This window comes from Hipposideros armiger, unplaced genomic scaffold, assembly GCF_001890085.2.
Source record: "Hipposideros armiger isolate ML-2016 unplaced genomic scaffold, ASM189008v1 scaffold_602, whole genome shotgun sequence".
NCBI lineage: Eukaryota > Metazoa > Chordata > Mammalia > Chiroptera > Hipposideridae > Hipposideros > Hipposideros armiger.
The window spans coordinates 850,288-862,597 of record NW_017731952.1 but is presented as its reverse complement, the minus strand read 5'-3'; the positions used below and the strand labels follow the sequence as shown (position 1 = coordinate 862,597).

Below are 12,310 nucleotides of genomic sequence, written 5' to 3'. Positions count from 1 at the left end.
TGATTTTAAAAAGAGAATATGAAAGGATATGGTAAAGAAAATGAATACTCCTCAAATAAACTTTGTTTCACCAATTAAACTTTAAAGCAATTCATTTTTTAAAATGTTTTGTAAGAAAATTCCTTATAGTTTTGAGTCTATAGATCTGTGTTGTCCAATATAGTAACTACTGGTCCAATATGATTATTTGCAGTTAAATAAATTAAAATTATATAAAATTAAAAATTCAGTTCCTCAGTCACTCCAGTTATATTTCAAGGACTCAGTAGCTACATATTTGGATATAAAACATTTCTTTCATTCCAGAGAGTTCTACTGGATAGCACTAACATAAAGGTAAAAATTTAAACAAAAAAGCTTGTTAAAATGATTACTCTAAACTATTAACCATTTTCAGTAGTTAAAGGATTTTTGAGATTATTTTAAGCTATGAGAATTCTAGATACAATTTTCTTAAAAATTGTTTCTGGTATACTTTTCCTGAATTATGTCCTAGTATACACAGAAAGATTAGTGATATTATTATAAATGTACTAGTTGAAAACAAGTATCTAAATAGCACTGTGCAGAATAATGGTTGCTGAAGTAATCTAGTAGCTGACAGCGCAAAGAAATTATTCTTGCCCCGAAAAGGTCATACCTTAAAGATTTGGGTTACTAATATTTTAATAATGAAATGGTAGCAATTACTTTTTTGTATTTTTGTATCCCAGAAGTTCCATGGTGGTGGTATTTGACTTGGACCCAATATTAACTTTAACATGAACATGGGGTCAGATGTACATATGGTGCACCTTTATGAAACCACAGAGAGCTGGCTAAATATCTTCATGGAAATAGCGATATAAAAATCATAAAATGGAGGCTGGTAATTTCTGAAACCAGTCTCCTTACAGGTTGGTTCTGAATCAGTCTCAGCCTCCCTCTAATTACTCAAGACTACCTTCCGATGGTTCATGCACTCTTTAGAGTCTCATTCTTCCATCTAGAGGGCAACAGTTGAGAACAGCCAGCTCAAAGGCTACCTAGAGGGTTTCTATGGCATGACATACATACAGTAAAGATCCTTAGTTCATTCCTACGTCTACTTAAAATTAGAGTGGTTAAACTCTAAGGCAAATAGAGGCTATGTGACCATTTAGAAATAAGTTTATTTCTGTCTTAATAATAGCAGGTATTAACTGTATGGTATGCCTACTAGGTATTATGCTGGGCACTTTATAAACCTGGACTCTAATCTTCACAACTCTGTAAAGTGTAGCCAAATCAATTTACTAATTGAAACTGTAACTTTAAGCAAGAAACATTTCAGATGTGGACCAAGTGAACTTAAACAGGAAACCAATCCTTTGCTCAAGGCCCTTTCTGAGATGCTCAAATACAATGTATTATCCAATGTAATACAATTGTATTATCCATGACTTCCCTAAATCTTTGGAATGCCCTCTCTACATTGTGATAGTTCTCCACAGTATGATTCCTCCTTCCGGAGGAGGAATTTAAAAACCATTTCCTTGCCTCCCTGGTAGTCAAGGATGTAGTCATGTGTCACAGTTTGCCCAATGAAATGTTAAGGGGAAGCTGCTGTTTGGGGACTTACAGGAAAACTCCTCAAAAAGGAGGGCAACTCACGCAGCTGGCACACACCTTTTGGCTATTCCCCTCCTTTTCCTTCCTCTTGCCTATAAGTCCAATAAGTTGGCCAGGGCTCTGGTGGCCCGTTCATCAGCATGAAAATGAGGGTCACGCCTTGAGGATAATAGAGCAGAAAGCTAGAAGCAATCTGGATTTCTTAAGCTGCTATAACTGTCCTGGACTCACTACCTTTGAATTTCTTTTACCTGAGAGAAAAATAAATTCCCATGTCAAGCCTTGTTACTTGGTTTAAAACACAATCCCTAACTATTATAATATGTAGATAACATATAATTCTTATTACATGTGTTCGTTCTATCGTATAGCACCTAATTCTAACTCCATTACTGACCACTAATCCAAAAGAAGCTGGAAATGAGGTGTTTCACACATTAATTAAAAAGCACTAAAAGTTTAATAGTTTACATTCTATCGAAATGTTACCACATAAGAAGGTACTATGTCAAAAAGTCCCAGACATCGAATGTCATGTAGAAGAATAAACTGATAAGAGACCTTAATGAATTTGTCCAAAGTCACATGACTAATGTGTGGAAGATGCTGGGTTTCAAACCCAGGTCTTTCTGACTGTTAAAGCCCCTTCTTCTTCAATAGAATCAGGCCCTGATTTTCACTCATGCAATTATGACATTTTTGTTACAAGGAGTGTAGGTGACCCAGTGTATTTCTTCTACTTTATTACTAGTTTTCCACCTCAGAAATAGGTCCCTTGTTCCTCAGAGGACATCAAATGGGTTTAAAATGACTCAATTAGCTAAATTAATATATTTAAGCTAACAAAACAATTAACTTATAACCAGGTTTAGAACTTTAATTTCTAAACTAGCTTATCAATCTAAAAATAATTCCTAAAATTACAATATCTTGGTAAAGGTTTTTGTATATTTCAGTCAAAGTTGTACAACGTGCTGTATTTCTAGGAATTGTTTGCTATAAAGCAAGAGTACTACCAAAATAAGGCACCAATAAAACAAAACAAAAATCTTTATGACTAATAAACAAAATACACATACAAAAAAGTTTAAATTAAATGCATTTTTAAGAACAGAACTTGTAAGTAAAATCCAGAACAAATGTAGTACTTAAACTACTTACCAATCTGACTTTTAGGTGCTCCAGCAACTACTAAATTTAAAGTACTGGAAGACATTTCTTTTCGTGTTGGGTTAACAACACATTCTCCATCAATGATGCCAATTCGCACTGCCCCTAAAATATATTAAAATATTGGCAATTGTGTAATACAAACTCTCAGTTTTCAAGACATGATTCCAGCGATGGCTTCAACCCCTATCTTCAATTGTGATCACAATAAAGTGTATATTTCTACCATGGTATTTAAGCCCACAGAACATCCTACCCCGCCCCACTTCCTGCCTTACTGGATTACTCTGAGTTGCTCAAATACACCATTTCTTCCATACCTCTTTGATTATGCTCATGATCTTCTCCTGGTCTAGACTGTACTTTTTCTAAAGCAAATCCTTACCATTTGATCCTACTATGGTTCAGCTTAAATGTTGACTACTCTGAGAAGCCCCTTTCACTGCCTTACTTAAGACTAAACCCATTTTTCTCTATCATTTTCTTAGCATTTTGACTATACCTTATAATATTGTTTATAAATAATTATTTGTGTTTCCCTTACACTGAAAACAACAACTGCCTCATTCACCTTTGAATTGCTGGTGCCTCGTTTGCCTTTGTTCCTTTAGCGCTTAGCTCAGTATCTGGCATGTAGGACACTTAATAATTATTTACTTGATGAATCATATTTCTATTGCATGATTATAACTGATAATAGTAAATACAAACATATGTTTTATCTTGAAAGAGTATATACTCTGACAATTTCCTAGTCCTCAAACAGGAGAGGCAAATAAAAAATCAAAGTATCGTAGGACACAAAATCTCTAATACCATAACATGTTGCTATCAGAAACAAAATCCAAGTCGAGGATGAGAATGTCTCAAAGAACTGAAAGAAGTCTTAGAATATCATCTAATTCAACATATGCCCTTGCTATATAGCATGCTCACTAGAATTTTTGGAAAAATCATAACTGTTTCTTATTTTCAAATTCTAACTTACCAATAGGTCCATTCCAAGGAATATCTGATAATGAGAGGGCTACAGAAGCTTAAAAAAAGAAAGAAAAAAAAAGCTGAAATAAAAATATTTCATTGCTTTTAAAAAAATCAACAGTGATAATTTTAATCTCTATTTTTATACTTACCACCGTTAATTGCTAGGACATCAGGTTCATTAACACCATCAACTGCTAACAAATTACAAAGGACCTGATACAAGGGAAAAAATTCAAAGCACTTAACAAAATATGCTTGATTTGGGAGGATTATCATTTCAGTTAACATCTTCGCCTAAAATATAGGAGCGCTACATTGTTAAAATCACGGGCTTTGTAGTCAAACTCCTTAATTCTGATTGTCATTTAACTATGCTTGACCATGGGCAAATTACTTATATGAAGCCTCAAAAGTTTCCTCATCTTTAAAGGGAAAATAATAGCATCTTCCTAAAAGGTTCTTATGAAAATTACTGGACATATTATGTGTAAAGCATTTACAATACTGGGCATGTTGAAAGTATTCAGTAAATGTTAGCTATTTCTATTATGTAAAAATATTATCTCTTGTTTGTAAGCACAAACAAAACAAACCAATGAATTACTTTACAATGCAATAACATGCCTATGTCTTATACTTAAGAAAATAATTTCTTGAGGCAGTGACATCCTTGCAAAGATATATTTGCAAGGGACATTTATTATTATCAAATAAATAATTATTAATTAAAGTATATGGGTCATTATAATGTTTAGCCTAGGAAGTATTATAGAGATTCATTAAACAATTTTGATTGATCTAGATAGAAACAAATAAACATAAAGAAGACCCTACCTGAGTATCATAAAAGTAGCCAGCAGGAAAGAGAGGTCTAATTGAACGATCTGCCAAAAGAAAAAAAGAAAACATTAAATAGTACTGACAGAAGTTGCTTTACAGTTCAAAATCTTTTCCCTAATAAAACACCAGGCTAAAAATTAATATAGCTAGCTGTTCAATAGTGTTACAAAAAAGAAAAAGAAAAAAAAGAAAAAGAAAAAAAAATCCTGTTGGACTAATTTATAGAAAAGGACAAATATAAATGTCAATGCTTCAATTAATACACACCAATGCCTAACAACAAAAAATTAGCAGAGCAGGAACACACAAGTCTAAAATTGGGGAGCAACTTTTCATTCGGATTCCACAGGTATCAGTTTTTTAAGCAGAGGAAAGAGACTTAAGAACAATAGCAAACCAAAAAAAATATTCTTTGGTATTTTGTGTCTGATGAATGCATATAAACATTAAAAAACCCAGCAATTTCTGGGTAGAAGAGCTATAAACTACAATTTCATAATATTTAAGTATGTCAAAGATTTGAAAGATTATAGATATTTCATTAGCTGGTGAATATAATGCTTTTAGGAATTACTATGCTAAACATGAAAATGAAAATAGAGTAGAGGTGTGGGTCACAAAATTTATATGATCAATAGAGATTCATTCATTTAGTCAACAAGTATTTATTGAATACCTATTTTGTGCCAGGCAGTGTACCACGTACAGGGGATTCAGTAGTGAACAAAACAATTTTTCTCTCATGTAGCCCACATTTGAGTGAGGGAATACGGAAGGTAAATAATCTTAGGAGGTATTAATGTAATAAAAGAAAATTTAAGAGATATTATAGAACACAGATGGAAGAGAGAGATGTTAACAGGCATATCAAAGAGGGCTAATGCTTCCATCTTAACATCTTACCTATTACTCTACTTGTAAGAATTTCTTTATCAGAGGATCCAATCTCTCTTCTAAGATAGTTTGTGGGAATTCTACCTGCTGCAGCAGCCTTCTGTCTATAGTCAACCTGAAGTAGCAGTGAAGAAAATGAAGTTTATTTGACTGCTTTTTGTTGTAACATCTATTCCCTAAGAACTATGATGATGATGCTAATTTTGCTGAGGTTGCTAACAACATATTCCATACTAAGAGTGGAGAATATTTTATTTACTTTTAACATTTTGTATCGCTGAAGGAAAGGAGAACTGATAGAAATGTTTCAGCAAACTGGTTTTTAAAAAGCCTTCCACTTAGCAGTCGGATGACCACCTAGCTTCACTACTTGCCATCGTAGCTTATTCTAGTCAAGTTGAACATTTTGGTGTCGACTCTGTTAGATATAACTGCATCACCCCCCTTTTCATAACAGGAAGATGCCATAAAATTGTAATGAAGTTTTTACTCTTCAGCAAACATATACATGCAGGCTCATACTGAAGGGAAACCTATGAAGCAATGAATTAATTGTTCATTCAACATCAAAATACTCATACACTTGAACAGTTGTTGTCAACTTACGAACCTGAACATTCTGAAGTATGCTAACATGAGAATTGGCTATGAAGCAATCAGTTTAAATTCTTTTAATTACTTAGTATCAAACAACTAAGGAAAATCATTTGTTGTGGGGAGTTTACATTTTACACTCACTAGACACTGGACAAAAATATTACAAATTCTACATTTATGCTATATGACAATTCAGATAAATCAGCAAATACTTACGACCAAAGGCATGAACTGGGAAGGCGAAGGTTTCGTTTTACTGACCGCTGTGACCATCACCGCAGTATCACCTGACTTAGTTAAACACAAACAACAATATTGGCAAATTCCTTTAAAATCAGATATTAACATGTAAGTAGTGACTAACTGAATCCTCACTCCAGTTAAACCCAAAGAAAGAGAACTGTTATCCATGACCCAGTGACAATGACAATAATTCTTCACAGGTAGTCCAGTCTCGATCCCTTCTGCATGATTATGGTTGTATTAGAGCAGTCCCTGAGCTTTTCAAAAGCAATAGAAATTAAAAAAAAAAAGGCTCACTGATAGCTTAGTTACATCCAATCATATTTTCTACTTCTTATAAGAAAATTTAGGCTATACTTAAAGAAAAACTTTCCAAGGATTACTATTGAAAAAGCCAGTAAAATCACTTTCTCTAGAAAAGTAGTATAGAATTTATTAACAAAATAAAACAGAACCCCAAGTTTAGAAGAGCTCTTACAGGAAATTTAATATATCCAGCCCTCTGACTCCTGGTTATTTGGAATGGTTCTGACACTAGAAATGGTCTGAATTACCATTACCACAATTCTAAGAAGTTATGTGATATTGAAAAAGTATCAGTACCTGTCTCCATAACCATTTTTAAGATGACAATGTAAAAAACTGGACTTTTTACCTGTACTACAGCAGAGCCATCAGCAAATCTGGCCAGCTTTCCAGAGGATATTTCCAATTTTCTGTTTAAAAATAAAAACCAGTACAAAAAAACTTAAGTCATCAGTCAGCTTAGTATAAAATAATCAAAGATTCTAACAGAAGGATTAAAGGTTACCAAGTCCCACAGGACCCCTACACAGCAAAAATCAAACAAAAAAAGGGATAGAGTTCATAATCATTATTAAAACTTCAAGGGGAATTTAAGAGCTGCTTAAGGGAGAATGTAGAAATCAAGGTACAAGAGTAATCTAAATGAGAAATAAAGTATTTTAGGGGTCAAGAAGCTCTCTTCTTAAACGTTAATTCCCATTTATCATCTTAGTATATAGTCTCTTGTTATCCCTTCCCTTGTTGACTAAAGTAGACTTTTAACACACAAACTGGATCATTTCCCTACTTAAAATCATTTAAAATTTCCTAATTGCTTTCAGGACAAAATATATACTTCAAAAATCGCCTACAAAGACCTTCATGTTCAACAATGGTACCAAAACAAGTCCATGGTGCTGAGACAACTGGATAGCCATATGCAAAAAAGTTAGTAAGTTGGATCCCTTCTTCATACTATAAATAAAAATTAACTCAAAATGGATTATAGCACTAAGCATGAGAGCTAAAACTATGAAATTCCTAGGGTTAAACATAGGAGTAAATCTTTATAAACTTCTAAGTCTTCTTATATATTACATCAAAAACACAACTGACAAAAGAAAAAAGATAAATTGGATTTCAAAATTAAAAACTTTCATGCTTCAAAGGATATCATCAAGAAAGTGAAAGAAAGATGGGGGTGTTGATAATCGGGAGGCTGTGCATGTGGGGGGCAGGGGGTAAGTGGGGAATCTCTGTACTTTCGATTTTGCTGTGAAATTAAAACTGCTCTAAAAAAAAGGTCTATTTTTAAAAAAAAGTGAAAGAAAACTCACAGGAGAAAATATTTGCAGATCATATATCTGATAAGGGACTTGTATCTAGAATATATAAGAATTCTTACAACTCAGTAATAAAAAGAAAAAGCAATTTTAAAAACTGGCAAAGGATTTGAATAGATGTCTCTACAAAGAAGATCTACTAATGGACAATAAGCACATGAAAATATGCTCAACATCATTAGCCACTGGGGAAACGCAAATCAAAACCACAATGAGATATACAGATAGCCAATAGACCAAGATGCTCATGGGCAATAGACTTATTGTGGTTATCACTTTGTGAAGTACATAAATATCTACTCACTATGTTGTTTTTTACACCTGAAACTTTAGAAAGAAAAAAAAAAGATGCTCAATGTCACTAATCGTCAGAGAAATGCAAATTATAACCACAATGAGATATCACCCTGCACCTGTCAGAATGGCTATCATCAATAAATCAATAAATGTTGGCAAGGATGCGGAGAAAAGGGAACCCTCATGCACTGTTGGTGGGAATTGGTACAGCCACTATGGAAAACTATACAGTGCCTCAAAAAATTAATAATAGAACTACCTTATGACCCAGTAAACCTACTTATGGGTATTTATCCAAAGAAATCCAGACAGTAATTCAAAAAGATATATGCACATCTATGTTCACTGCAACGTTATTTACAATAGCCAAGATATGGAAGCAACCTAAGTGCCCCTCAATAGACAACTGCATAAAGAAGATGTAGTACATATACACAGTGGAGTATTACTTGGCCATAAAAAAATAAAAAATGAAATCTTACCATTTGCGACAACACAGATGAACCTAGAGGGTATTATACTAAGTGAAATAAGTCAGACTGGAAAGACAAATACCATATGATCTGACTTTTATATGGACTCTAAAGAACAAAATAAACAAACAAAATAGAAACAGACTCAGATACAGAGAACAAACTGATGGTTGCCAGAGAGGAGGGGCATTAGGGGACTGCGTGAAAAAGGTGAAGAGATTAAGAAATACAACTTGGTAGTTACAAAACAGTCATGGCATGTAAAGTACAGCATAGAGAATATAGTTAATAATATTGCAACAATTATGTATAAGCCAGGTAGGTACTAGACTAATCAGAGGGAATCACTGCATAAATTATATAAATGTCTAGCTAACTACTATGCTGTACACCTGAAACTAATATAAAATAATATTGAATGTCAACTGTAATTGAAAAAAAATAATTTATATTAAAAAAAAAACCACAATGAGATACTACTTCACATCTACTAAGCTGGTTATATGATGGTGAGGATGTGGAGAAACTGGAACTCTCATACACTGCTGATGGAAATGTAAAATGATACACTTGCTTTAGGAAATAATCTGGCAATTTCTTAAAAGGTTAAACACAGAAGTACCATATGATCCAGCAGCTCTACTCCTAGGTGTAGTATATACCCAAGAGAAAAGAAAACATATGTCCATGCAAAAATTTGCACATGAACATTCATAGCAGCATTATTCGTAATAGCCCCCAAATAGAAACACCCAATTGTCTGTCAACTGATGAATGAATAAACAAAATGTGGTATAATCCATACAATGGAATATTATTCAGCCATTAAAAAAATGAAGTACTGATACATGTTATAATATGGATAAACCTTGAAAACATGTGAAGTGAAAGAAGACAATCACAAATGACCACATATCATAGGATTCAATTTATATGAAATGCCCAGCATAGGCAAATCCATAGAGACAGAAAGTAGATTAGTGGTTGCCTGGGGCTGTGGGGTTTGGGAGAAATGGAAAGTTACTGCTAACGAGTCAGAGATTTCTTTTTTAGGTGATGAAAATATTCTAAAATTGATTATGGTGATGATTGCAAAACTCTATGAATATACTAAAAACCATTAACTTGTACATTCTAAATGGGTAAATGGTATGGTATATGAATTGTATCTTAATATATATATTATATATATATTATATATATATATATTATATATATAATATATATATAACATATATATGAAATAGGCAGCATTGTCAGCCTTATTTCCCAGTTTCTGCAGACATACAAAAAGGCCACTGAAGGTTTGAAACAGATCAGCTTACTCCATTCATAGTAAGTTATTTGTAGCTTCTCAAAGGCACTCTCTCACCTCTCTGCAATTGTACTTGCCACTTTCTCTGATACTTTCTCCTTGCCCTTCAAGACTTACCCTCAATGGCAAGCTTTAGGGTGGGATAAATATGCCTCTATGCTCCCTTAGCACCCTGTCCATACCTCTCCCACAGTGATTTTCCCAGGACTGAACTTGTGTTTATCTCAATCCCTCATACAGTGTCCAGTATATAGTAGATGCTCAATAAAAAAATTAAACAGTTTCCTCAAAGGTTACTGTATTAAATACATATCTAAAAAAACACTTACCACAATAGTATACAACTTCCTAGGGCACTGTAAAGAATACATATGATAACAATATAAAGGGCATAGTACACAGCAATCACCCAATAAATGTTGCAAGCAACAAACTTATAACAGAGATAAAAGAATTTATTTACCCAGCAAGTATGCTATTTATGAATCTAGTTGTTACAACACATGACACAGGTTTAAAAAGAACTAGCTACAAAATAGGTCAAGGTTTACTAATGAATAAAAGATTCAAAGAAGAATATTTATGAAAAATTTGGAGGGCAGGGGCTCATTTTGTTGCTTTGAGTCCCTAGTGCTTAGCACATAGTAGGTGTCTGTTGAATGAAATGTTCTGGGGCATTTCTTCAGAGAAGAATGTTCAGTCCTTGAAGAATGGAAGAGATATCCTCTCCCTCAAAAAATCAGAATCAACGAATGCCAGAGGTGGAAAGAGCCTTACAGATCATGTAGTCTAGGGGTCAACAAACTATATAGCCTGTTTCTACACAGCTTTTCAGCTAAGAATGTGTTTTTTTTAAAGCGCTTGCAAACACACACAGAAATATGTGACAGTATGCAGCCCACAAAGACTAAAATATTTACTATCTGGCCCCTTACAAAAGAAGTTTGCAGACCCTTGATCTAGTCCAGTCTCCTCATTTTGCAAAATAAAAAAAGTGATTAAGTAATTTGTTCAAGATCAGTCATTTAGTAAGTTAGGGAGGAAGGCTGGATTCAAAACCAGATTTTTCTGTTTTTTGTATGAACTAGGGTAAACTTTTTAAAAAGTACATGTAAAAAATATAAAATGTAGATTCATATAAAGTAAGTGTTCACATTTTCATTATTTTAAAAATGACTCAAGTAGAGTTTTTAAAAAGTTATTTTAGACGTGAATTCTGGCAAAAATACTCATGGAAAAAGTATGGGCTTTGTAACAAACCCAAGTTCAAAATTCACTTAGTCTCATAGAACTAGCTTTGTTGGCTCTGAGAAAGTTACTTAACCATTTCCGAGCCCCTGTTTTCTTAACTATAAAATGGGGTAATAGAACCTTTACTTCAGATTTAAAACGAGGGTGTCATACAACCGGTGTTCAATAAACTGGCGTTTCCCTTCCCTTCATAACCAGGGCCACGCTTTTAGGCAGTACATCGAATTGGATGACGTAAGCATCCATTGTCAGCCCATTATCCCCAGGTGGAGTGTTTCCAATTTCAGAGCCTAGAAATCCCTGAAAATAAGGAGAATGTAAGTCTGGTGGGCTGACTTTGCTGGAGAAAGGAAGCCAGGAACCGGGCAAGAGGGAGGATCAAGAAGCAAAGGACATGAGCTGGGAGACGGGGGGAACGGGAAGGGTGCCGGGGGACAGACTCCAACCCCAGAGAGGGAAATTTGGAATTTAGGTTTGGGGTAAACAGAGGGGGGAAGAGACCAGGGTTACTAGACTCGTGCCCTGGGAGATGAATGTACTTGGGCTAGCCGGACAGGATGACTTGTGAAAGGACAGAGAACGCACGTCATTTCTTACCTGCTGCCTAAGTCCACGGCCACGGCACGGGACCCCATGCCACCCCATAGTGCTCGCACCTGCAGCTGGGTGAGTGCCCGATCCCGCCCTGATAGACGGAGGGGGCCATCGCCCAGCGGCCGGAGCCGGAGGCACGAGCAGCAGTGCCTGCAGGCCGCCATGACACCGGGCACGCGATCAGCCCGGGCTGCGCCCTGATTGGCTCACTCCGCAGACGGTGGGGCGGAGCCTGATATACTTTCGTTTCCGTGGTGGGGGCGGAACGCCGGGGACAGGGATACCTTGGCCACATTCTACGAAGACTAGAGAGGGTCAAACATATCTGAATGCGAGTGTGACAGCCTGTCGTCTTTCAGTATCCGTCAATAAAAGGCAAGGCAATTAGAAAAATAATGCTTTTTTTTTTTGCTATCATAGTTTAAAGGAAAGTA

General features: G+C 34.9%; 1 protein-coding gene across 2 annotated transcripts in view; it reads right to left on the bottom strand.

Annotated features, from left to right (window-relative positions):
• PNPT1 (polyribonucleotide nucleotidyltransferase 1) overlaps positions 1–12,059 on the bottom strand; it is a 44,954-nt gene extending 32,895 nt beyond the window's left edge. Inside the window, exons 1-8 of one of the 2 annotated variants that reach the window (XM_019624706.1) lie at positions 11,880–12,059; positions 6,974–7,034; positions 6,292–6,366; positions 5,488–5,593; positions 4,579–4,628; positions 3,894–3,957; positions 3,749–3,796; positions 2,752–2,865 (exon numbers count right to left, since the gene is read on the bottom strand). In XM_019624706.1, the coding sequence (XP_019480251.1) occupies positions 2,752–2,865; positions 3,749–3,796; positions 3,894–3,957; positions 4,579–4,628; positions 5,488–5,593; positions 6,292–6,366; positions 6,974–7,034; positions 11,880–12,040 (679 nt within the window). In that variant the 5' untranslated portion in view covers positions 12,041–12,059. The remainder of the gene's footprint in view (positions 1–2,751; positions 2,866–3,748; positions 3,797–3,893; positions 3,958–4,578; positions 4,629–5,487; positions 5,594–6,291; positions 6,367–6,973; positions 7,035–11,879) is intronic. The other variant, XM_019624707.1, reaches the window with a different exon arrangement.
• Positions 12,060–12,310: the final 251 nt, after the last annotated feature.